The sequence below is a fragment of the Anguilla rostrata genome, chromosome 4, assembly GCF_018555375.3.
Source record: "Anguilla rostrata isolate EN2019 chromosome 4, ASM1855537v3, whole genome shotgun sequence".
In the NCBI taxonomy this organism is placed as follows: Eukaryota; Metazoa; Chordata; class Actinopteri; order Anguilliformes; family Anguillidae; genus Anguilla; species Anguilla rostrata.
In genome coordinates this window covers 62,914,243-62,935,631 of record NC_057936.1, presented here as the reverse complement: position 1 = coordinate 62,935,631, position 21,389 = coordinate 62,914,243, and the positions used below count along the sequence as shown (strand labels likewise).

General features: G+C 49.2%; 1 protein-coding gene across 1 annotated transcript in view; it reads left to right on the top strand.

The window, feature by feature from the left end:
* Positions 1-14,533, top strand: part of LOC135253916 (E3 ubiquitin-protein ligase RNF152-like) — a 35,317-nt gene extending 20,784 nt beyond the window's left edge. The window contains exon 2 of the mRNA XM_064333758.1: positions 9,636-14,533. Coding sequence (XP_064189828.1) covers positions 10,008-10,619 — 612 coding nt within the window. The 5' untranslated portion in view covers positions 9,636-10,007 and the 3' untranslated portion in view covers positions 10,620-14,533. The remainder of the gene's footprint in view (positions 1-9,635) is intronic.
* The last annotated feature ends 6,856 nt before the right edge of the window (positions 14,534-21,389 follow it).

Below are 21,389 nucleotides of genomic sequence, written 5' to 3'. Positions count from 1 at the left end.
AATGATCAGAAGCAACAAGTAACCAATAGCGACAAGACGGTAGCTACAACAGCAAAAGTAAGGCGACAGCAAACGAACGGTAGCTGAGAAGTACAGACATCGCTGTACTCAGGCGCTGGTCAGCGTTATTCAGTGAGGTCACACACAGACGTGCTACACGGAGACCCATGCAAAGTGAGAATAAGTGGGGGAGTGTGGAAGAGGGAGGGAGGGAGGGAGGTAGGTCGGAGAAAGGGATGGGCGAGAGAGAGACGCTCCCTTCGCTCGGCGCTGTTATTGGTACGGGCGGCGCAGAGCTGGTCGGCGGCTCTCGGGCTGTGCTGTTTACACAGGGTGATAAAAGGAGCCTGCGCAGGCTGCCTGCGCTCCGCCTGGCTGTTGACTGATGGTGGGGCGCGCGGGCTTCAGCTGGGCGGGGACACGGCGCACAGAGCTGCAGGCTTCTCACAGGGGCCCGCAGAGCGGCCTGAATGGCCTGAGCTTTGCACCCAGATAACGCGCTGCGGCCGAACGTCAGAGGAGTGTGTGTGTGTGTGTGTGTGTGCGTGTGCGTGTGTGTGTGTGTATGTGTATGTGTATGTGTATGTGTGCGTGTGCATGAGTGTGTGTGTGTGTGTGCGTGTGTGTGTGTGTAAATGTGTGCGTGTGTGAGTGTGAGTGTGAGTGTGTGTGTGTGTGTGTGTGTGTGTGTGTGTGTGTGTGTGTGTGTGTGCATGAGTGTGTGTCTGCGCGTGTGTGTGTGAGTGTGTGTGTGTGTGTGTGTGTGTGGGGGGGGTGCAGTGTTTGATTAAAATGGCGTCATTGGGAAAGCCCTGGCAGCTGATCTGTGCTGCAGAGATAGCGCCTCCTTCATCCCCGGCTTGTTCGCGCTCAGCGGGTGGAGCTGTGCTTTTCGCCAGATAAGCGCTCCCAGAGTCCACGGGCCGCGGGTGGCGCTGGGGGGGCTGACAGGGCGGGGCGGGCGGGGAAGGGGGGGTATGAATGCAACGCTGTGCGGCGCTGGGCGTCTGATGAGGCCAGAGGCATGACCGGGTGGGGGTAGCAGTCAGCCTGGGGGAGGGGGGAGGGGGGGTTGTTAAAATGGCGGTAGACTGAGACTGAGACTCCAGCATGGCCTCTGCTGACGGTACCTGTCTCAAACGTCTCCTCCAGGCTCTGGCTGCTTCGTTCGGTTTTCGTGAAGAAGGAAAAACATTGGTGCTTTTACCTGTCAGTCACAGTTAAATGCGGATTTAATCCCGCCCTCCGTGCTCCGGTACGGTCGTTGTCATTGGGCCCTTCTGCCTGGTGCTTGGCGCTAACCGCTGGAGCGATAACCCAGCGGATTGAATGGGTAATGTGTACGCTACATGCGCTAGCTGGGATCTGGGCGTCCACTGAACAAATACATAATTATATCTGACACTGCAGAGCAGTACGAACACAGCTGGAGAAATCTCTTTGTCCCTTTTCTCTCTCTCCCTCCCTCTCTCTCTCTCTCTCTCAATGTCGCTCTCCCTCTCACTCTTACTCTCATACATTTGCTCTCTCTCTCTCTCACTCTCACTCTTTCTCCGTGACTCGCTGTCTTGTTTTCTAGCCCCCTCTCTCTCACTCTCACTCCCCCATTCTCTATCCCCTTGCTCTCTCTCTCTGCCTCTCTTGTTCTCTCCCTCTCTCCCTCTCTCTCTCAAATTCAAATTCTAAGTGCTTTTTTGGCATGACAAAATTTGCATTTGTATTGCCAAAGCATGGCAAGGAACATGTGAAACACCAGAGAACAAACAGTAATAGAATAATGTACCAGAATTATTAATAGAATAATGTGTGTCTATCTATCACTGCCTCTCCTGTTCTCTCCCTCCTTCTCTCTCTCTCCCCCTCCTGCTCTCCCTCTTGTGCTCTCTCTCTCTCTCTCTCTCTCCTCTCCCCTCTCCTGTGCTCTCCTCTCTCTCTCTCTCCCTCTCCCCCTCCTGCTCTCCCTCTTGTGCTCTCTCTCTCTCTCCCTCTTGCTCTCCCTCTTGTGCTTTCTCTCCCTCTTTCTCTCTCTCTCTCTCTCTGCCTTCCTCTGGATTGCAGCTGTTGTGGTATTCACATTTTACGTTTGATCATTTTAGCCCAGAAAACATCCTCCAAACGGACAGCGGAACGCATCAGACTGAATCACTGTCAGCCTTTAGACGCGCGGGGCTAGGCTAACACACGGGGCTAGGCTAACGCGCGGGGCTAGGCTAACACACAGAACACGCTAAACCCACGGGGCGGAGCCGTGGGCTCACAGCTGGACCGTACTGCAGGTGAACATGGAGAGCAGGTCGATGAATGTCGCGTGATTATTAATGACACGCGTGAGTCAGATCATGTGAAAATATCCTCGATTCTGGCGCCAGGGGGGGGTGGGTTGGCGGGGGGCTGGGGGTGGTTCTCTCGTACGAGACCGCGGCTGAGTCACATCGCGCCAAAATCTGCCTCTCCTTCGTAAAGCCTTTATGACATCACAGAATGCCCATATATGGCAGTATGCTTGGCGCAGTAAAAAATGCATATTATGCTCATAATCAAGATAAAAAAGAAAAGACCAGAGTAAAAGTGAGGGTGTAATCGTAACTATTCAGCATCGTGGAAGAAAAATGCCCCTTTCTGCGGACGCTGATTAGCGATTAGCGATTCGTGATTAGCGATTAGCGCCAGGGCTTTGATCAGCGTTGGCTAATTTGGGGGGATGTTGAGAAGAGAGGGATGGGGAGGGAGAGAGGAAAGGGGCCTAAGCACGCTGTTCTTTCTGACAGAGCACAAAGAGCCCAATTTGGGCCCTGTTTCCTTCCTTTCTTTCGGTGAAAGAGACGGGCGTTCCTGATTGGCTCAGAGGATGAGCCCCGCTTTTAATGTCTGGCTTTTATTCTTCTTTACGCTCGCCCCCCCCCGCCCCCCACCACGCTTACGGGTGCTCGGTGTCTCCCCCCCCCCACACAGGCGCTGGGTCCGCAGAACGCTCTCTAAGTAGTGTCTAAATTACGATGTTTTGCCGGCAGCACTGGGCTATGCCTTTGTCTGTGTGTCTTTTTCGCCGCACACCGGGTGCGTAACCTTGGAGACGACGCTGTACGCCCCCCCCCCCAGTGGAATAATGTCGTTATTAACTGCCCCCCCCCCCCCACCCCAAACAGGCGGAATACGTGGGAGCTCAGCCAGGCCGACAGGTTACACTGCCCCCTTGCACACACGCGCGCACACACACACACACACACACACACAGACGTCAGTTCCACTGTGGACTTTTTACGCTGGAACTGTATTTACCTGCTCACTTATCTGTTTCCTAAATGTGTTTTTCTTTTAAGTCATTAATTTTAATTAATTGTCACAGGCTAGTGACTTTTTCAATTTGCGTTTTTTTTCCCATGCATTGTTTGTTTGAACCTCCAGCATTACGCTTTTAATGTGTGTTACTGTTGAATGACTTTCCCACTTCTGTGGATAAACATGTTTATCTATTGTCATTCATTCATTCATTCATTCATTCATTTATTCATTCATTCATTCATTTATTCATTCTGTTTGATATTCATTCATCATTCATCAGTTTTCAGGAGTCTATGGGGTGATTGAAGCAGCAGCATGAGTTCAGATGGAATGAGATGCATCAACCTACAGATGGAAATAGGTCTAAACCCTACAGACACTTCTCTCCTCTACTCTCTCTCTCTCTCTCTCTCACACACACACACACACATACACACAGACTGCCTCTCTCATGTTAGCAGCACACAGCATCAAAGCTAGCAACTGTGTTCCTATTTAGATTTTGATACGTTTTACGAGTGAAAATTCAAAGTTAGTTCCCATTTCACATCAAGTGGCCCTCATGCCAATGTGAATACACTGTGGAACTACATACTACTGAGGTATGGACAGTATACATGCACACTGCTACAAAAAATACTGTATTTTAAGTATATGAATGTGCAAGTTTAAAATAAAAAGTTATTACTGTTGTAATTACAATGTAATAGCGTATACATACACAGATGTTACTCTGTTCCTCTTATTGTAGTTACAATGTAATTACACAGGTACTAAGGCTACTTAAATGTAAAATGGCATCCAGAGTGAATCTGTGGCAGTTTATTTAATAGCCTTTTAAAAAAAGATTTTCAAGGACAATTTTTTTAAGCTACCCTCATCGTTTCAAAGGAAAAATAGAATTTTCAAGGGCGAGGAAAACATTTTTGGAGGGAAATTTGCAGGCTGAAATCGTGCAGTGGGCAGAATGGCTCCCTTGTATCCCTAACTAAAAAGATGGAGTAATTAACCAGCATGAAAAAAGCCTGTGAAAATATGAGCCGTGTTTTTCCAGGTCAATGGGGCCCTCTCCAGCCAGTCAGTTATGTATTTTCATAATGTGCTTTTGCACTTTATGTATTTTAATTGCTGTACTATGTGTGCTCAGAGATCTGTATACTGATTAGGCCCTGGAAGGGTTGAGGTAAATATACTAATGGAGTAACCTAAAAGTGCTTTTATGCTTTGTTCTGGTCCTGAGTCATATGGGTGGGTAATATTAGCATTAGCGTGCTAGTTCCAGGGTTTGTGTAGATCAAAGGCCTGGGCTGAATCAGCACGGTTGTTCTTGACTTTGAGATAATATTGGCGGATTTTCGTTTGTCTTTCCTTCGCTGTTCACGGGCGGCTTGGCGGTTTTGGGTGACTGGTGGCCTTGTGAAGTACGGACCCTCCCCTCTGTAAGCCAGAGAGGGGAAATGCAGAATGAATCCAGGCCAGCGTCACAAAATGTAACATTTACAGAAGCTAAATTGAGTCGTTCAGTTAAAGTGACTCTCTTACCCCAGCGTGCTTGGGTCAGATTTCAGATGAGTGCTACAGTTTTTTTGGGGGGGGGTTTGGGGGTGTGTGGTGAAGCGGTATTGATCTGGTATTGAGCGGCTGAATTAGACGAGTCTGTGTGAAGAGGTTCAGGTTGTCGTTCCCGGGTAAGCAGTGTGAGAAAGTGGAGTGCAAAGGCCTCAGTAGTCACGGAAACCCCCCCCCCCCCGTCTGTCCTGTCCGTCCATCTGTCCGTCTGAACCCAACTGATGCGACACAGAAGCCGATCCCAGCGAAGACCGAGGGTTTCCTGTCCCGCCAGGGCACCCCTGGAGGTCCCCCTCCCCTGCCCTCCCCGTCTTAAAACGGAGTTTCCCTGGTTCTTTTAAGTAAGAGCGGACTTGGGTGGAAGTCAGAGTGACTCGGCGCACAATAGCTGTTCATTGGAGCGTGGCGAATGTATCTGGAGAGTCGCGCTCCCGGCTGGAGGTGGAGGCAGGGGGGGGGCTGACTGGTGGGCTGAGTGGGGTGGGGGGCAGGGGGGCAGCGAGGGTATTGTTTGTTCTTGACACACGTCTGCTACGCTAGCAGGCTGACGGGCTCGTCGTGCTTATCGCGTTTCCCTCCTTCCTTCTTTAATCGTTCCCTGGGTGAATTTCCTCGTTCTCTCTCTTTCTCTCTCACTGTCTCTCTCTCTCTCTCTCTGTCCTTCTCTGACTCTTGTTCCTCTCAGTATTTGGTGAGAGGCGCTATTTTTAGGCTCCTGCCTAGCTGAGGCTAGCTCTAACGTGAGCGCTCGTCCTGGGCCGGGGGTGTGTGATATGGGGCTGGCAGTTTGTTTTTTTTTGCAGGTGCGACTCAGACCTGTCCACGCGCGTCAGCGTTTGTGCGTGCGTGCGTGTTCTGGTGTGTGTGCGCGCTTGTGTGTGCACGTGTTTGTCTGTGTGTGTGTACGTGTGTTTGTTGGGTGTGTCTTTGTCTGTATTTTGTCTGTAACTTAATTGAACACACTTTAAACGCATGTTTAGCACACGTTAAACACGCAGTACTGGTAACGGTAGGACGGGGCGCGGCAGCCGGCCCACTGAAGCCGGGCGATTGGACGGAGCGCTTCGAGCGCCTGCTCTCCCCGGCGGGGGGCGGCGGCTGCTGTGGCGCTCCCGGCCCGAACGGGGCTCCTCCTCCTCCTCCTCCTCCTCCAGACCCGCGCGCGTAAAATGGGTCACGAGCAGCACGTGAAACGCCAGCCGTCAGCAGTCCTGTTTACGCCCTGTTTACGCCCTGTTTACTCCCTGTTTACGCCCTGGTTACGCCCTGGTTACGCCCTGTTCACAGGGGCCCGTAAACGGATGAGTGACCTCGCGGCGTAATCTGCGCCGCGCCTCGTGAAACAGGAACGACCGCGCCGGCCTCCGACGGAGAGATCCTGTCCTACCGGACGCGGGAGGGAGAGAAAAAAAAAAAAAAAAAAGCGACATCGTCGTATCTCCGCAATATCACTGCAAGGTTGCGGAAAAAAAGTGGGGGGAGTGGGGGGGCGATGGAGAACAAAAACAGAGAGAAGGTCTGTGCTAAATGTGTCAAAACCCATCTCCTGGCTGTTTGCTCACCCCCCCATCCCCCCCCGCCACCCCCCCGATAATTATCTCTGTGTGGATAGGACACGGACCGCGGAGACCCCGAGCCGTTCGCTGTGAACCTCCCTGCACATAATGATCCAGCTGCTGTCTGCACAGAATCCCACACTGCGGTGCTTCAGGAGAGAACAGAGACAATATAACAACAAAAAAATATATAACATTCGGTGAAATTCAATGGAACCTCCCGGAAGATTGTGAGCGGAAGGCTTTGTGCTCTGATTTTTGAGAGACACACGCTGTATAATATAAGCAGGGGATCGTGGGAGACAGAGGGAGGAGGGAGTTAAGCAGAGCCTGAGTCAATCCCTTTATCATGGAGGGATTCTGCAGTGCTCTTGGTTTTTTTCTGACTGGCTTCTCTCAGGGAAGGCCAGCCCTGGTCTTCTGGAAGGTGGCGTGTGACTTAGACTGCACTGCTAATGTAGACGTGCTGATGGTGGGTAACTAGGTCACACAGCAGGGTATAGACTTAGACTGCATGACTGATGTAGACGTGCTGATGGTGGGTAACTAGGTCACACAGCAGGGTATAGACTTAGACTGCACTGCTGATGTAGACGTGCTGATGGTGGGTAACTAGGTCACACAGCTGGGTATAGACTTAGACTGCACTGCTGATGTAGACGTGCTGATGGTGGGTAACTAGGTCACACAGCAGGGTATAGACTTAGACTGCACTGCTGATGTAGACGTGCTGATGGTGGGTAACTAGGTCACACAGCAGGGTATAGACTTAGACTGCACTGCTGATGTAGACGTGCTGATGGTGGGTAACTAGGTCACACAGCAGGTATAGACTTAGACTGCACTGCTGATGTAGACGTGCTGATGGTGGGTAACTAGGTCACACAGCAGGGTATAGACTTAGACTGCACTGCTGATGTAGACGTGCTGATGGTGGGTAACTAGGTCACACAGCAGGGTGTAGACTTAGACTGCACTGCTAATGTAGACGTGCTGATGGTGGGTAACTAGGTCACACAGCAGGGTATAGACTTAGACTGCACTGCTGATGTAGACGTGCTGATGGTGGGTAACTAGGTCACACAGCAGGGTATAGACTTAGACTGCACTGCTGATGTAGACGTGCTGATGGTGGGTAACTAGGTCACACAGCAGGGTATAGACTTAGACTGCACTGCTGATGTAGACGTGCTGATGGTGGGTAACTAGGTCACACAGCAGGGTATAGACTTAGACTGCACTGCTGATGTAGACGTGCTGATGGTGGGTAACTAGGTCACACAGCAGGTATAGACTTAACTGCAGTGCTGATGTAGACGTGCTGATGGTGGGTAACTAGGTCACACAGCAGGGTATAGACTTAGACTGCGCTGCTGATGTAGACGTGCTGATGGTGGGTAACTAGGTCACACAGCAGGGTATAGACTTAGACTGCACTGCTGATGTAGACGTGCTGATGGTGGGTAACTAGGTCACACAGCAGGGTATAGACTTAGACTGCAGTGCTGATGTAGCCGTGCTGATGGTGGGTAACTAGGTCACACAGCAGGGTATATAGTAAATAAGGTGGGGTTGGGGGGGCTGGGTATAAACAGTTATGCTTGAGGCAAGGCCTGACAAATGGGGCTTTGCTGGTGATGTTAACAACCCGAAATTGTGCGGTTTATTATGGGCCTTAATGGACAGCCGTGAGCTAGTTTTTTTTTTTCTTCCTCCTTCTTTGGTGAAACACATGGAGTTTTCCACCTCATTTGGTGCTCTTATCGTACTGACAGGTGATTGGCGGGCTCGGGCCTGCCGCCAAGCCTTGCTCAAAGTCGCTTCGTTTGTAAATTTGCAAGGTCACATCGACATCTGTTTTTGTTTTTGAAGGAGGGGGAGCGGGTAGTGGAGAAGGGACATGCTTTTCTTCTTCTTTTGAGTGTGAGATGCAGACCTTTAAGAGTCCCAGGACCAGAACATTGACTCACGCTGGGTATGTAGGCCTTGGGGACTGGACAGGACTGAGGAAGTGGGCATGGGGCATTTTCAGCTTTGTCACAGAGAATCAAGCTCTGGTGACTCACTCCTCAGTCGGGGGCAAAGCCGGAGATTTCCTCTTCCCCTCTTCCTCCTCCTCCTCCTCAGTCGGAATGGAAGCCTTTCTTCAACTCAAATCTTTATCGGTTCTCTCCCGTAACGACACTTTCAAATTCAGACTCGCTGTCTGTCTTCCCCTCACCTGCCCCCAGTCACCCACTATGCATGGGAGGCAGTATGGCACAGTGGCAATAGAGACCGGTCTCGTAGTCCTAATGCTGCTGTTTGGAGTCCGAGGCTCTTCCGTTCCACCCTGGAGTCTGGCGCTCAATCCGATTGGCTCCCGCCAGCGCCGAGCTGCGCAAATGGAGAGACGCGTAAAGGGTGGCGAGCGCGTTAATCGCGATCGATAATTTAACGAAGGGTGTGAAGCGTGAATAATTGATCGTTGATCGCGGCGGTTAATGACCGATGTTTTCTCTCCCTGCGTGACGTGAGCGGAGTGTGCGGGGGGTGTGTGGCCGGAGTCTGTGTGGAGCGCGGGCCTCCTGCCTCAACCCCTCGAGCGTTCAGGAGGACACGGATCGCGGAGCGTCTCTGCTTAAATAACCTCTCCGATGGGAGGTGTCCAGCCGGAAAGGCGTGGATTGTGAGCGGATCGCTCGCGTGGATCTACAGGCAGTAAGGGTGGGCGGGGGTAATGCGGTAGTGGGGGGGGGGGGCAGGAATGAGCCTCGTCGCTCACAGAGCCTGTGTGGTGCGTGAGTGATATGGGGAATTATGGGAAATATGACAGCACAGCTTTCGCCGTAGCTGGACTGAAGCCGGCAGCTCCTGCTGTGCCCCGCTGTAACTCACCCAGGACGTGTCCTTTTGCCCTCAATCTTCTCCGTCCTCTTTGTCTTAGCGGCCGCCCCGGCGCGGGCCGACGGCTTTTTAATTCCCCCTGATGCGCCCGTTCCCGCCGGGTGACCCCGCCTCTAATCTTCTCCATGATAAATCTGAGCGTCTCGCTCCTGGTGTGTCAAAGCGCCCCCCCCCCGGTCCCCCCCCAGCCCCCCCGTCCCCCTCATCCCCCCTCCATCCCCCAGTCCCCCCATCCCCCCGTCCCCCCCCCCCCCTCAGGCCCCCTGTCCCCCCCAGCCCCCCATGATGACACGTCCTGCCTGCTCTCCTGTGATTAATGTTGTCCTTTCCCCTGTTTCGCAGACGGCGGGAGATGTAATTTGGACTGCCGCGTGACGGGCCGGTGACGTCGGGACACCTGCAGTCCGGGGGGGGGGGGGCGGACGACCCGAGAGCCAAGGTCCCGGCAGAACTCCCTCCGGATTTATCTCTCTTTTTTATTTTCTAACTACCATCATTCAGCCTTTTTTTTTTTCTATCCCCCTTCTACAAACTGTGACTGGCTGACGTTTAAATTTCACGCCCCGGACAGAGGAGACAGAGGTGCTCGATTGAAGAAACTTTGGAGAGACGGGGCAGGGGGGGCAGGATAAAATAAAAAGTTAATACAGAAGGGAAGAGGGTGGGGGTGTGCTGCTAGCGGAACCGTTTTTCGGGGGGGGGGTGAGGTTTAAAATGGAAACTCTCTCTCAAGACTCCATCTTGGAATGCCAGATCTGTTTCAACTACTACAGCCCCCGGCGCCGGCCCAAGCTGCTGGACTGCCGGCACACCTGCTGCTCGGTGTGCCTGACCCAGATGAGGACCAGCCAGAAGGAGATCCGCTGCCCCTGGTGCCGGGGCGTCACCAAGCTGCCCCCCGGCCTGTCCGTGTCCCAGCTGCCGGACGACCCGGACATCGTCACCGTCATCGCCATCCCCCACGCCTCCGAGCACACGCCCGTCTTCATCCGGCTGCCTAGCAACGGCTGCTACATGCTGCCCCTGCCCGCGGCCAAGGAGCGGGCACTGTTGCCGGGCGACCTGGGCTGCCGGCTCCTGGCGGCCGGGCAGCAGAAGGGCGTGGCCGTGGTGGCGGTGCCCGAGCAGCAGCCCCTGGGGGTGGGGCTGGAGATGGCCGACGGGGAGGGGCCGGAGAGGCGGGTGGGGGCGGGGGGCAAGGGCTCCACCTGGTCGGGGGTGTGCACGGTCATCCTGGTGGCCTGCGTCCTCCTCTTCCTCCTGGGCATCGTCCTGCACAACATGTCCTGCATCTCCAAGCGCTTCACCGTCATCTCCTGTGGCTGAGCGGGACCTGTTTTGGGCCGGGATGGGGGTTGCCCCGCCCCCTGCCCTGCCCCGCCCCGCCCTGTCTCTACAGCCCTGTCCCCTGGGCCCCGCCTTTTCCGTCCTCGGGCGGGTCGCCACCAATCGAAAAACGGAAAACAATGCACACAAGAATAAACGGACGCGAGTAAAAAGGGGTTTTTGCGCATATGTGGAGGATTGGTGGAAGTTCATTGGCCAAAACCGGGGGACTGAGCTCACTACGAGAGAGCTGAGGGGGGTACAGGCAATAACACAAGATACTCCAATTCCCCCCCCCCCCAATATTACTCACAAAAAACCCTCCACACATCCCGTCCTGTAGAAGGGGTCTTTGGGGTGCTGATTGTGTGGGGGGTTCCCATGGTGCACCACTGCTGGTATGCCTACGTCCTGTGGTCAGTAGATTAAATGCTTTTCTTTAGCTAGCTGTCAGAGTTGAGCGATTGTCTCCCGCGACCAGCAGGTGGCGCTGTCATCAAGTCTCTGAATGTGGCTTTCTATTGTGATCGGTGCTGCAGTGTCTGAATATTTAGAATCAAACTTCTAGCCAAGTGTTGTTCCTTAGGGGATCAATCAATGCTGATCTTATCGTCTCTTACGTTTTTCTTTCTCTGATCCCATTTGTACAAAGACTTGTTGATGTTTGCTTACACGTACCTTTTTTACTACCATAAAACACTGGTCACGGTGGTTACTCTTCTGTGATAACAGGGAAGCTCGTAGTTGTTAAATCGTTTGTTAACTACCAGCATTTTCAGAAAGGAAGCACAGGTTTTAAAAGGCCACCTTAGAGTCACTCATAATGAAAAAAAAAAATTATCCTCAACTAGGTGGAAAAAGTACATTATCCTCAAATAGTTCTGGATCCATTGTTGCGATGACTGTTTTGGGAAACCAGCACTCCCCCCCACACCAGTACCCCCTTTGTGTTTGCTTAAAGAGCTTGTCCTCTTTTTTTAATATTTTAAAGGGGATGGGGGAGGGGGCAGGGAGTTTCAAGCATTTGATTGACGATCAGCTGTTTTAAAAAAAAAAAACGAGAAAAAAAGGACAGCTTGATTGACGGCGAGCATCTTGCGTCGTCTTTATTTTGTGCCAAACGATTTTTTGCCGGATGAAAGCAATTCATCGCGCACAGGACAGGGTCGAACTACTTTATACGTGTTAAAAGAAACAAAAAAAAAAAAGATTGTATTGTTGTTGTTGTTGTTGCTGTTGCCGTTGCTGCTGATGTTGTGATTACTCGTTTCGGTCCACTGTGTTTTTATTTTCTCTTTCTCAGTGAAACGGGAAGGCTCTGACGGATCGGGGAGTCAGACCTCTTGCATGACTGACTGCTGTAGATTGCGTGTGGAAAAAGATTCCTAAATCTGCCAACAGGGTAAACTTAAACGCCATGGGGGAGGGCTTCAGTACTTTTTATGGGGCTTTGTGGGGTGGTGGGGTGGTGGGGGGGGGAGGGGGGAGGGTTAAGGGTAATTACACGTGAGCGGGTTTCTGTCTCTAGCAATACACGCTGTGTCCTTTCGGAGGGCCGACCGAGGAACGACGCTCCCCCCTTTCTGTTTCGCCCGGGGGTTCCGGGACGTCCCCCGTACGGTCGTGCCTGGGGACAGACGAAAAGCTTTAGTTCACGGCCTGAAAGCACTGTACTCACCCGGCAGTCTGTGTGCTCGCGCTGAAATTGGGAGAGGCGATAAGGTTCCCTTTCAGCGCTGGCCACTGGTGCTGCTTTGTTTTTTTTTTGTTGATCAGCTGGACCCCGATTGGGTGGGGGGATCACACGCCGACTTACCCGATTGGTTCTTTTTTTTCTTCTTCTGAGGCTCTTAAATGTTGTGAAGGTGTGTATGTGCTGGCACATTTACGGTTGCGAAAAAAAATTAATCGAAAATTGTGGTCCCACCTGACAAGAGAGGATACAAAATCTGCATTTAGATTTGCTTCTAAATTTCAAATTTTGCTTCTCTGTCATATTCCATTTTTAATGGCTGCCCCACTGTTCCCATTTTTAATGAAAAAAGGTGAAATTTGGCCGACCACTGACTGTAGTGGTGTTCCTTATAATGGAAACGCTTAACGCTGTTGATGGATGTGTTGGTATTGATGTGAACTCTGGGGTAGTTACGACTTCTCACGACAAAAACGATTTTTGGAAGGAGCTGTCATTGTTCTGATGTGACAGTTTCCTGTGTGCCCGCTTCTTATCCAGCTTGTTTTTTTTAATCATTTTATTTTGTATTTCGTAAATGTTCAGTGTTTTTTTAAAAAAAAAAAAGTTAATTGGGAAACTGCAATAGGAATGATTTCTTCACCCGGAGAGACAGCTGGGATTGGGCTGCTGGGGGTTGTCCTGTCAAGGTCCGTTACAGTCGCGGTCCCCCCCCCCCCCTTCGTGAAATTAAATGTACTCCGGGAACGTTTTAGTGGACACACGTTCTGCCGTAACCCTGGTTACCGAGATAATAATTCATCGGCTGGAAAATGACATGCTTTCATTCGGCTGAGCTCTCTCTCTCTCTCTCTCCCTCTCACTCTCTCTCTCTCTTTCTCTGTCTCTCTCCCTCTCCCTCTCTCTCTCTCTCTCTCTCTCTCTCTCTCCCTGGCTGTCAGGGTTCCGCATTTGAATACTGCATAATGGAAGAGAGAGAGAAGAGCTTCCAGTTTGTCTGTGATGGAGGAAACGGGGGGGTGTTGAATTCGCAAGCTCAATAAACGCGTGGTGTAGGAGCTCGCGGCTCGCTGGGCTCGACAGAATTCTGTCCTTATTTTTTTTCATGAAATTCAATAAACTAAATGTCCTTTTTTTTAAATTAAAAAAGAAAACAAGAAAAAAAAGCTTTAATTGATTCAGATTTTGTCGCGTTAGTTGTTTACTATGTTTAAATAGTGTCCTGCCAATCCTTGTTACCATGCTCTAACAAGGGATTTCTGTGCAAAAAATGTACAGTTACAACCCCCCCCCGATAGCACCACCACAGACACCTATTTTTAACAGGGTCAAGTTAACATTTTCAGCTATTGTCTACGTTAGCCAAGGAGCACGTCATTTTGTTATGCTACATCCCATTGGTTTACGCTCTTCTGTTTGAAGCTGATTGGTCGCTTCCTGACAAACAGTTGCCGTGAGCAACTTTTGAAGTGCAGGTGGTGTACTGGGTTTCCGACCAATCGCCTTGCAGTAAATTTATGGGCATGAGAAGCTGTGTTTCTCCCGGGGCTGCGGAGGGCAATTCAGTCAGTTCAGGAAATTGATTTTAAATTAAAAATCAATTAAAAATGTCTGCAGAACATTATGCAGATTGAATTGAAATCAGTTTCCTGAATTGACAGAATGGAGAATGAAAGTGAACCCAGTCCCGGTTCGCTCGTCTGGATGATGCTGTCTATTCCATCGCCGCGTCCGTCTGAGGAATCTCCGGACACTGGGACCTGCGACACGTGTAAAAAATGCTGTACCACTGTCTCTCTTACCTGCGTTTCCTGGATTTGTTAGGCCGTGGTGTTAGGAGGACAAACCTCCACCGCGGCAGTGCACCTGTGTTCTGTTAGCATGGCAGTGCACCTGTGCTCTGTTAGCACGGCAGTGCACCTGTGCTCTGTTAGCATCTGTTAGCGCGGCAGTGCACCTGTGTTCTGTTAGCATCTGTTAGCGCAGCAGTGCACCTATGCTCTGTTAGCACACCTGTGTTCTGTTAGTGCGGCAGTGCACCTGTGTTCTGTTAGCACACCTGTGCTCTGTTAGCGCGGCGGCGCACCTGTGTTCTGTTAGCGCGGCGGTGCTAGCGCCCGGGTTCCTCTGTAAAGTCCCCCGCTGTAGTTGGCGTTTGTGTCCGGGATCGACACGAGCCGCTGTTTTAGTGAACATTAAAGAACTTCTGAGATGAAAAGAATTTGCCCCGGCTGATGTCTTTGTGCTTCACTGTGTTCTCTTGAGTTTAACTGATGTTTAAAAAAAAAAAAAAAAAAAGCTCACCAGCTTCCAACTCAGAGTATTCAAAACCTCCTCAAAAAAAAAAAAAAGAAAAGGAAAAGAAAGATGTTGTTCTGTAAGAACATCCTTTTTTTCAGGGAAGTGGTGATTTCCATGGCGACTTGCGCACACACGGGCTCCTAAAATATGAAATATTGACTGAAATGGGGATTGGGAGGAGTTTGGGGGCTTGGGGGATTGGGGGGGGGGGTTCATGCAGATTTGGGAGAAGGTGGAAGGGTCTGGTGCACCCTCAGGAACAGGAATATGAGCAGTGATTAAGGAGCATGCTGAATTGAGCAAAGAAGGTATTAATAAGAGAGGGGGGAGAAGGAAGACAAGGAGTAATGAAATCAAATGTATAAAATTTAACAAGGTAGTTAAAGTGAGTCTTTAAAATGATCCGGTTTGGCAAAAGTAGGCTAATGTCATGCAAGCACGGGACTACCGCACAGACAGGCAGTGCCATGTAGGTCGAAAGAACGGGGATTAAAAGCCTCTTTTAAAAAGGACTTTTTTGGGGTGGGGGGGGGGTGGTTGTGCCTGTGGCCTCTCTCTATGTGCCACTGCAATTGAGGCTGCTGAAATCTGTCCGATAACCCTGCCCCCCCCACCCCCCTGTCCTATTTTATCTCTGCAATCGTTGAGGACAAATGAAATAAGGTGTGCCTCTTTCATTTAGTTGAATATCAAAAATTGAACGTGCTCTATGAATAGAAAATGAACATCCCAGAAGCGGGCCAATCAGACGAGCTGAACAAGCAGGTTACTGTTGGCTGTGCAGAGAGTTTGGCCAGGAAGTTTAGGGATGTGATGGGTCTGGTTAACTGTATGGTTCTCCACACCCCCCCCATCATCACAAATCAGAGTCGGCCGCTGGCTTAAACGCTCTCTGCAGCAGTTTGGGGGGGGGCATGCCCGTCCTGGGGCCACACAGCTCATGTTTGTGATTTACGCTGGGGCACTTTGGGGCCCTCAAAACCCTGGGGCCAAATCTACCGTTCATAATAAGTCCGGTGCGATTCAGTAAATTACTGCTTCAACAGAATGCGCTAAGCTCGGTTATTCTGTGGGGGAAAAAACCGCTGCACTCAGCTTTTCTTCCAATATCCACTTGCTGCAGTTTAGCTCCATTTATAATAATTAAATGTCTTATCAAGATGATTCAGGCAATCTGAAGTATTCTAATACCTGCTGAACTGGTGTGGGTGGCGGTATCACCATCTACTACAGGAGAACTGAAATGTAGGCTAGAAAACTTGGTGGGTGACAATCGGTTGGTCCTTTGCTTATTAAGGCACCATTTAACTAATTAACCTGTGATACTTTCACATTCTCGTCAAACAATATCAGATTTAGCTGCAAGCAGCGATTGCGGGGTCTCGATGGTCACGTGACCAAGCTGGCGGAATGTTTACCCTCATGTCGCCAGGGCATTTCAAAGGCTGCGCATACCACCCACTCACTAATGAAACAGTGCTGAGAATGGGCTGCTTGACAATGGCAGCTATTTTGTTAGACGCAGCGACATTCTTACATTACATTACCTTCAGTTAGCCGAGCTTAAGTGCCTCCAGTGTGGGCAGCAGCGCAGAACTGGGCTAATAGCACTCCCAGCCCAGTGAACGTGAGTGCAACATCAATAAACCGCTCAATGTAAATCAACTCATGCCAACCTAGAGCCATAATACAAATCAAATTCAAATGGCTGACATCCATATACAGCTATAAAGCCTGCTATTAAAAACCCTGAAATAATAACATTATTCACGATAAATGCACTCTTAAGATAACCTTTAAACGGCCTCTGAAAAGCACCGTAATGGCCCGTCACTCTGAAACTGTGTAGGAAGGGTGTGCTGGTGCAACACAACGAATAGACTTCAGTGATGAGAGAACTTGTGGAAAAAGACTTTCTGAAGAACAGTAATTTGACGGAAACCCGAGAAGCTCTCGAAAAGACCGCGCTTGCCGCCGTGTGGTTAAATCCCGTCTCCAGACGTCCTTCTCGTGTCTCGTTTGTGTGCCGCCTTTGTGTACGCGCTGCTCGTACCCACAATCCCAAGCTGCTCCCGTAGGAAGACTCCGTATTCCACGCTTGCCTGATAGAGTTGCACGATAAAATAGATTTTTTTTTAAAAAACAAAGCCAAGCCAGGGGGCTTAATGAATTGATCCGCGGACTGGATCACGCTGTTCATCGCACGAGAAACCTGAAACTGCTACAAGACCACCGCCTTATCCAGCGCTAATTAAGCTCTCTCAGAGTCAAATAAGCATCACACGTACTTTATCAGAGCGACACACAGTCTATCAGAGCTGAATTAACCGTTTTTTTTTTTTTTTTTAAAAGCTGCGTTCGCGTTGTCACAGAGCTGAGGCACCTCTACACCGGCTGGCATGCCGTGGCACGTCAAGTGCCGGGTGGTGTAACGGTTATTACCCCAGAATTCCCCTGTCGATTGCCAGGGCAGAACACAAAGTGCTGACAGCGGGAACAAGGCCTCGGCGGGGGGGGGGGGGCGGGGGGGGGGGGGGGGGGAGGGGGTCAATTTCACTCTCTTCCAGCCTGTCTGTTTTTATTTCTTTATCGATCATTTATATACGTACGCCAGCGAGGCTGTCCATATATCTTCAGGCACGAGTATTTACATTTTGAACGGCCCTAACCTATATATTCTTATTAAGGACACGCCGTTGTCTGTTGATGCGACAAATCAATGTTCCTCTGTCATTGGTTTCATGTTTTTTTTTTACCGCCGATTTACCACCCACAAGGATGGGCGTGGAAAAACCTAATACCTAACACACACTACACACACACACACACACACACACATGCACGCACGCACACACACAAACACAAACTGAGAAATGCTCAGCAGATGTGTGTTTGTTAGCCAAGTGCGTCCCCCCCCCCCCGCCCTTTCCCTCTTTGTGAGGAGGGTGATAATTCATTGCTTTTATCGGCACGGTCTGGGCTCCACGGAGGCAGTTTGTCAGGGGCTGTCAAACCCCCACTCTGTTTCGGTGGGAAACACACAAGGTAAGATCCAGGACAATGTGCCTCTGCTCCACAGTGTGCCTGAGATAAGCACGTAATGAAGCCGCAACACCCAAGGACAGGATGGTGCATTTGGACATGAGGATAACGATGATTTATTATTATCATTGTTGTTATTCGTATTAATAACAACACTATTATTATTATTATTCTTGTTATTGATTGCTTTTCATACATTGTGCTTTCTCAAAAAAACATCTTGAAGTACAAAGCGCAAATACAAGTAACAAAGAAACAACAAGACATAAAAAAGGAAGAGTGAAGATAAAACATAATATACAAAAACGTTGCAAGACGTTTTAAAATTCGCTCTTAATAGATGAAAGACCGCGCAGACCAGGCGAACGGGAATTAGACGCGGGTGATAAGCGTGGTCTTAAAACTTGTGTTCCGCGGTCTTCTTCTCGCGCGGGTCGACGTCCGCTCTTTGACTCATAACGAATGTCCGCCGCATCATGTGACTCTGTGATGCGTTTCTGCCCGCCTGCGTTCGCGGGTATTTTATAGCGCAGATTTGTCAGCTGAATGCTGCTGTAAAAAAAGGTCACGCAAATGCACAAGGACGGAGGGGGGGCGGGGGCCGGGGGGCTGGGGGAGAACAAAAAAAGAATCATTACCTATTTTAAAATGCCTTGGCAGTTGCTTTGGATGCTTCTGCTCTGTGGCACTGCTCAGTGAGGTGCAGAAGAACAATATCAATATTTTAAAGAGCTTCCAATGCTAGGGCAGGTTTTTTTATTTTATTTTTAAAGTATGTAAATATTTGAAAAGACAGGAGGGGAAAAAAAGTCACATTGTATTTTAAATGTACCATGTTGCATTTTTTTTGTGTGTGTAAAAATGCTCATACACACACACACACACACACAATGCATGTTTTTTTCACTCAGTACACAAAAATTAATCCGTAAAGCTGTACTCCCAACGTGATACTGAATTTGCAGCACATCTTCACGAAAATTCAGAAAATGCAAATGGATGAACAGCGGGAGGGAAAGTGGCCACATTCACATCCAAATCCTGATGAATGTGTGATGAGAGGGTTGGGCAGGCTGCCTGTGTGAATGCAGGGCACATGGAAGAAGCGCAACCATTGGCTGATCTGACTGTCCATCATCATCGTGAGTCATAGAACCCCAACCGCTGTGTCGTCAGGCGAGGTGTGAAGAATCCTTTTAAAGAAATGGACAAGTTCGAATGAATTTAAATAAATTAAATTCACAAAAGCCGAAATGAATGTCATTAGAATGCACGTTGCTTAAATAAAGCCCCAAAAGAACATTTAGTCCGACGGTTGGCACGTCAGATTGACGTCGGTGTGTCACTCGCTTTTGAGATTCTGTAAATTTGGGAAGTACGCCGCTACTGCCTCTCTACATCAGCCAATCAAAACATTCTCCCTCCACATTCTGATTGGCTATCGCAGCCCTGTCACGTTCCCCCGCCCACTTTGATTCCTCGGTTCATCGCCGCCAATGAGAATTCAGTGCTCAGGTGACCCTGCCTGGTTAAATAAAGGTAAGATAAAAGAAAAAAGAAAGAGTGAATCGGTGTGTGAGGAGATTTGAAACAGTGACAATTTGTCAAATAAGTCTATCTATCTATCTTCTAATGTAAAATTATCGCCATCATCCTGTTTTTCTTGTGCAATACTGTGTTTAATGTCTCACACCTGGCGAAGCCTTGCCCCACTCGTGTCCTCTCGAATGTGTTGGAGAGCCACACATATGTAGGTCGCTAAGAACACGATGTGACAGCGTTCTGGGAAGAATTACAAAAGGGGACGACATCTAGCTTTTTTACAAAAAAAAAACCCTTTGTTCCAATGTCTGAGCAAAATTAATTCCTCTCATCTTCTTTAAATACACCCCTTTAACATCGCAGGTGCAGTGAAGGAGGGTATTAATGAGTGCATTTCAGAAGCGGTGTGGTTTGGGGGGGGGGGGGGGGCTGATTCACTTTCAGGAGTAACATGTTTTTAGAGGCTTGGTTGCTAGGGTACGGGGAGAAGACGTAATTTGAATTTTGACAATGTCAGCTTTGCACAGGAATACCAATCAATCCCACATTGAAGTTTCCTTAATGCCTTTTCATTTAAAATGTTTTAGAATTTATTATATTTTGTGACAGGAGGTTGAACTCTCATCTCACATGAAGAGAGATCAAGCTTCCCAATCAATCCCACATTGAAGTTTCCTTAATGCCTTTTCATTTAAAATGTTTTAGAATTTATTATATTTTGTGACAGGAGGTTGAACTCTCATCTCACATGAAGAGAGATCAACATCAGTCATTGCATTACAAACTCAGGATTTTTCGGAACTGGTGGAAAAATCTAAACTGCCGATCCATTTACCGTTGTGGTAAAGTCATTGTATCCAAGTATAACGGCCATTTTCAACTGTAAAAGGTATTGGGCCATTACACAGTTATTCTGAAGGAAGTTGCATCAATGTAACTTGAGAAATCACACGTTTCCTTTCCCCATGAGTTGGGTTGCAGCTGCTTTCTAAGGACCCACCAAGCCTTTATAGAGACTGTCACTGAGACCAATGAACATGATAATCCAACACACACACACACACACACACACACATGCATGTGCACACGCACACAAGTAGACATGAAATGAGAATATCACATGAATACAGCACAAACGTGGGTGGGGGGATGGAGCTCGGACTTTATGGGTTAGCTCAGACAGAAAGCGCACTTTCCGTAATTAGGCTAAGCCCGCACTAGCACACCTCGTCTGGGATGGGGCCTTTTTTTTATTTTGGTTTGTTTGTTTGTTTTAAGGCGCTTATTTTTATCCCCGGTTCCAGCGGGACACGGGCGGTCCACAGCCCCGGGGGGGGAATACGACCGTTTAAGAAGAGGAGCGGGTCGAAACAAAATTAATTGCTTTTCATAGCGTAATAACTCCCCGTACCTCACCGGGGGCTAAGCCAGTAGAATTGTCCTTAATGAGCGTAGGGTCCCTGTGCATTCAGATGCGCTCCAGTGTGGATGTCTTTCACAGGACAGGCTGTTAAATAGCACTCCGAACTTGGCGGCCATCCGACCTCTGCCTCTGGTTCGAGTCTCTGCTTCACCGTAGCCGTGCCGTTGAAATCTGTCATAATTTGTCATTTGAGTGAAACAGCTGTAGAGATTTGAAATGTCATCTTAATTTAAATGAGTAATATGCATATGTTATAGATACGTGTCTGTATATAATAATATATATGTATATTGTATTGCATATATTTGTGTTTACATGTACAAATACATAGAGAGAGAGAGAGAGAAAGAATGATTGATAGATAGATGATAGAAGGATGCAAACACACAATAAGTATGGGAGACATCTGGAAGACGAGAGAGGATTCCGCATTGTGTGTGTGTGTGTGTGTGAATGCATGTGTGTGCGTGTGTGTATGCATGCGTGTGTGTGTGTGTGTGTATCAGGAGCTGCAGGGGGAGCTATTTGTTTTCTCTTCACTCTATGGTTAACCCAGATGTGCAGGAACATGGTGTTCAAGTCTTATATATAGAGAGCAGTACAGTGAGTCATGAATGGAGGCGGCATTATGGGAACTCTCCCCCCCCCCCCCCCCACGATAGCACAGTTAACCCCCATGACATTGCAGACTTGTAAATCTAATTTATACACTTTTCAGTCTGAGTTCACAGGGATAATAAAAAAAAGTCAATTGAGACCACATCACTGG